The following is a 4,955-nucleotide window of genomic DNA, read 5'->3' as shown; positions in this document are numbered from 1 at the left end:
TTCCATCGCAAAGGCGTTTGGTGGGAGCAGAGAGAACTTATTATGGTATGTCCAGCATGCACGGTTATTCAGGACCCAGGTTCAAACCCCTCCCAGGGCTGGCGTTCTCCTCTGTCTCTGGTAGTTTTGTTCTTTAAAGTTACGTCTGGGGCACTGGGTAAACCAGTCCGACCTATAAAATATTTCACAAGGAAGTAAAAATACAGAATTTTTATGGGTGATCTTCCTTCATAGCAAGTGCCATAAAATACGGATTAAAAAACAGAATAAACGTTTGTGAATTGAGTGAAGGTTTGTAGAGCAGATCATCAACTTCATTCAGCGTATCATATACTTTGCCTCACTACAATGATTGCAATCGGCTCCAGGTACCAGCAGTTAACAGTATTTACTTCTGTTCACTTAATATACGAATTTTCATGGGTGGCCTTTCTGAAAGGTATGTCCTAGAATGTGGCTGCTCAGCTTGAGCCCTGGGCAGGTTCAGTGCATCCTTACAATTGCTCAACCAAGAAGGGGAGAGGTTTTCACATTCCTCAGGATTGTGGCCACAAGATTTCAGTCAGTAAATGGCCCATGTTTAATCCTGATTTCTGGAGGCTGTTTTCCCGTCTTGGTTGTCGAACGGCCTAGGTTATCTGAGAATGGTGGAGGGTACAGGCAGGAAAAATGTGCGGGGTCCCCACGTCCTGTCTGAGGAATGTGGTCCAACAGCGGATGAGTGCTTGGAACGATCCAAAACTAAATGAAAGGAAAATGAATTTTATCGAACTTTGGTCATATCAATGCGGAAGTATGATCAGTTGCGATGATTGTTAAGGACGCAACACCAGGCCTTTCCCGCGCCTCCGAGTCCCGCCCCCCAAGTCCCTCTAGACCAATCCCGCACCGCGTCGTGAACAGTCCCGCCCCCATCCTGGTCCAGCCTATCCCGCTCTTCTTGTGTCCCACCTCCGGCGCATCCAACCAGCTTCTGACCTCGCCCCGGCCTATCCCGCGCCGTGCTGCATATTAGTCCCGCCCCTCGACCTCACCGCAGCGTATCCCATACCAAGCTAACTCGACCTCGCCCCTGGACTTTCCCGCGTCGCCGACTCCTGCCCACCATTGAGTGAGCCACTCTCCCTGCCCTCGCTCAGGCCTATTCCGTGGGGCGTCGCGCACGAGCCCCGCCCCTGTTGTCGTCCTGGCCTATGCCGAGCCTCGTCGCGCACGAGCCCTGCCCCCACCCTCGGCCTGAGATGGGCGTGCGGTATGACGTCTTGGGTCAGCCCCGAGGCTCTCACCGGCGGTCTTGTTGTCCTCCGCCCGCAGCCATGCCCAAGCGGGGTTGTCCCTTCGGGGACGCGGCACCGCTGCAGCTCAAGGTCCGCGTGGGCCCGAAGGAGCTGAGCCGCGGCGTGTGCGGCGAGCGCTACTCCCGCGAGGTCTTCGGTGAGCGGACGGCCGGGTGGACACGAGCGGCGTGCACGCCGGGCAGGGAGAACCTCGCAGGCGGCCCGGGGGTGACACCGGGGGCGGGCACTGGGCAGTGATCCCTTCAGCTCCCGGCCGTTCGGGGGTGGGGCTGGTGGTGCAGACGACTGGGCCGCTGGGAGTCAGGGTGGACTGGGCAGCAGCTGCTGGTAATTTTATCAGGAGGCTGGAGAGGAGCCCTGGGCGCCCCTGGGGACGTGCCCGCTGCTGACTGCAGGGCAGGGTCGGCGAGAACGATAAAGCTGTGCGCTCCTGGTGGACAGTCCGAAATCCTATAGGACAGAAACCTTTGTCCTACAGGGCCGCTGGGAGTTGGGATGGACACCACGGCAGTGGGTTTGGTTTTGGAGTTTTGTCCTTTTGGGGTCTGGAAGGGAGCCCCGCCTTAGCAAAGGGCACTGTCCTCGAGGTCCAGCAGCCAGTCGCCTCTCTTGCTGCTTGGCTTCCAAACCCACTGGCAGCCCAGCCCAAGACCACTTGCTGCCAGACAGCTCCCCCGTGTGCGCCTCTAGATCTTAGGGTATTCCGAAGCTTCAGGCTGTCAGCAAAGGGGCATTCTGAAGCAGTCGCCCAGTCGGCCCTGCTGCAAAGGTCCTGGGGTGGCAGGGAGGAGCCAAGCACAAGACCTGGGTTTGAAGTCCCCACAAGGCCCAGAGACAGGCTTGGCCTCAGCCCGGTGGAGCTGGGTTGGGTCAGGCTATCAGCACCCCCCACACACACACACTGAGCTGCCCATCGGGACCATGGCTGCCGGATAACGGGGTTGTCAGGGTGAGGCAGGAAACCAAATCAGCACATCTGGGACAGCCAGGCTGTCCAGGAGCCCAGCAGCCTGCAGGTCAGGGCAGGTCTGTTGCTCGGTGCTGTGGTCCCCGCACTGCGGCAGGTGCTAGGACACTGGCTGGAGCTTAAGGGCTGCTTCTTGGGGGGCTTGAGGAAGGAGCAGCTGTGAGGCCTGCTGTGTGCCTTGAGTGAGCCGTGATTGTCGGGGGGAGCCTGTGTCTCGGGTGGGGATGGAGGTGCAGTGTCGGTGGTGTGGTCACCGAGGACAGGGCCATGGCTAATTGTGGTGGACTCTGGACTGTCCCTCCATCTCCTGCAGAGAGGACAAGGCAACTCCTGTTCCGAGGTGCCCAGGCCTCCATGAACCACATATGGGATGAAGGTGCGTCAGACAGCTGCACCCTCATCCACCAGCCTGAGTCCCCAAAGCCCAGCCCCATGGGTGTCCCCGGGACTGTCCGAGGACAAATGCTGATTGGACCAGGTGGCCGCTTGCTGAGGAGCCACACTCAGGCCTCTGGGGTCGGTGAGTACAGCTGGGGGGTGGGGTGGGTCCCTGGGGTCAGGGCTCCATTTCTCCGTCTCCTCCAGCACCCACAGGGGCAGGGCTGGACACGCCCTGGAAGTCTGCACTGCCCCCACATTGGAGGAAGTCACACTGCTGGCTCTGCTGGGGCCCGAGGAGAGCTGGGTGCCCCAGGTGTTCCTCTGCTGTCCTCCCGTGGCTCTCTAGACTCTTGTCCTGATCCACCTAGCGGCTGGACCCTCTCACTCGTGAGATGAGTCCTGTATGCCGTGCTTAGCTCCAGGGGTATTGTGAGCATCCAGTGCAGACTTGGTGGAACCCCCAGAACACAGCCACTGCTGAGAAGTGAGGCCCACCACTGTCAGGGTGCGAGGGTGGGTGAAAGGGGGCTGATGGACTGTGGTCTTTCTTCCTCACAGACCTGTTGGAGGCAGCGTCCAGGGCCTGTTCCTCGTGTGTCCGCAGCGTGGACGGGAAGGCAGTCTGCAGCCAGTGTGAACGTCCCCTGTGTGGGCAGTGTCTGCGTACCTGCTGGGGCTGCGGCGCCGTGGCCTGCGCCCTGTGCTCCACCATTGAGTGAGTCCATATGCCTCCTGGGTGCCCACGTGGCCTCTGATGGGATTTGCCCAGCAGCCCAGAGTGACCGTTCTAGTTATTGCCCCGTTTCTGACAACTCTGGGTCCTTCCTGAAGGAAGCTAGCTGCGAACTCCCTGGCTCACTTCTTTCCGAACCTCGCATGAGGTCCTCTACGTGCTCTTGTGGGGACGTGGGCTGCTGGGTGGTAGCTGGTGGAGCCTTCAGCCTTCTCCACAGGCCGTGTGTTTGCCTGGTCCATCTCCTCTTGGGTCCTAAGGCCCAGCATGTGCTCGTGCGTGACCGCTGCACTTGGCGGTTCTCCCGCTTGGCAGTAGCTGAGGGCCCTTTACAACCAGAGTCTTCAGCCAGCTGTTTGTCCTGGCAGGTCTCACACCAAACCTGTGAAGGGGAGAAACCATAGGCTGACTGTGTCCCCTCTCCAGGCCCCAGGCTGCTCACCTCATGCTGTCCAGTGGGCGGTGATTTGTAAACAGAGAGGAGGGGGCTTTCCTGCCTGCTTGTCCCTCACTGAGCTGGACAAGTGTTGAGGCCACCCTGCTCCCTGTTCCCATATGTCCAGGAGCCCTGGGTCCTCACAGGACTTCCTGTTGCTGGGACCTCTGCTCTGCATTCTCCCAATTGACTTTTCTAAGGGATCTGCAGCCCTCACACTCAGAGGTTGGGGAGCACATGCCCCAGACTCCCCACAGTGCTCACATGAGAGACCAGGGATGCCCAACTGCCCTTGGTTCACAGGGTGGTCTGGTGTAGGTCACACTCTTCCGCCCCCTCCTAGTGGCCTCAGCTTCCTGACTTTAGGAAGTGGGGCTCCACACGATGGTCCCACAGGGCCCTGCGCCTGGGTTTAGGGCAGCCGATTCCCAATCTCAAATCCTTCCAGTCTTGGTGAGGTCCTCCGCCAAGTTAATGGGTGTCCTAGACTTGAAACCCTGGAAGAGTGCCATGTTCGCTGCACTTCCCCTGCCAGGGAGGACTCCAGGTAGACACATCTGGGACACAGCATATCTGGGAGGCTTACAGCTTCTCTCCTGCATTGTCCACAGCTACAGCGACGTTCACGAGAAGGCATTGTGCACCAACTGCGCCATGTTTGAAACCTGAGGACACTCCGGACCCGTGGGCTCTGCACTGACCAACATAGAGCTGAGACTCAAGAACCGTGGAGTGGAGGGGCGGGTGGGGCGGGTGGAGGTTTATAGTTTATATTTTGTATTCCAAGCAGCAGACTGAATAAACTCTTTATATTTGGACAACAGGACTCTCGTCTGCATGTGTGGTGCTGAAGGTGCTGCTGGGTCAGGTGGGGGACTGGAAGCTTACAGAGTGTGCACATTGTGCCCATGGTTCACCCCCAAAATGCTCAGGGCACAGCACGCCTCCTCTACCACCTCTCCCACACCTGGCTTCGCCATCTGACATAACACATATAACGAAGGGGCGGCTTCCTGGTCCCTGTGTCTGCAGCAGCCGTGATAGGATGAGATTGCTTAGACACACTGTTTAGAGCAGACGGCAGGCAGTGCGGAGACGTGTCTGAGGAGAAGGAAGCCTACGCAGGGAGCCTTTGGGCAA

At 58.6% G+C, this 4,955-nt stretch overlaps 1 protein-coding gene across 2 annotated transcripts; it reads left to right on the top strand.

Annotated features, from left to right (window-relative positions):
• The first annotated feature begins 1,313 nt into the window (after positions 1-1,313).
• SIVA1 (SIVA1, apoptosis-inducing factor) lies at positions 1,314-4,484 on the top strand. 2 transcript variants are annotated; one of them, XM_006839486.1, is made up of 4 exons: positions 1,317-1,434; positions 2,579-2,785; positions 3,205-3,361; positions 4,427-4,484. In XM_006839486.1, the coding sequence occupies exons 1-4, from the start codon at positions 1,317-1,319 to the stop codon at positions 4,482-4,484; spliced, it is 540 nt and encodes a 179-aa protein (XP_006839549.1). The 2 variants fall into 2 exon arrangements, with proteins under 2 accessions (XP_006839550.1, XP_006839549.1); XM_006839487.1 differs by lacking the exon at positions 2,579-2,785 and having other exon boundaries at positions 1,314-1,434.
• Positions 4,485-4,955: the final 471 nt, after the last annotated feature.

Source organism: Chrysochloris asiatica, unplaced genomic scaffold (assembly GCF_000296735.1).
Source record: "Chrysochloris asiatica unplaced genomic scaffold, ChrAsi1.0 scaffold00025, whole genome shotgun sequence".
Taxonomy (NCBI): Eukaryota; Metazoa; Chordata; class Mammalia; order Afrosoricida; family Chrysochloridae; genus Chrysochloris; species Chrysochloris asiatica.
Note: the sequence above shows the minus strand (reverse complement) of the source record. Positions and strands in the feature narration are given on the sequence as shown.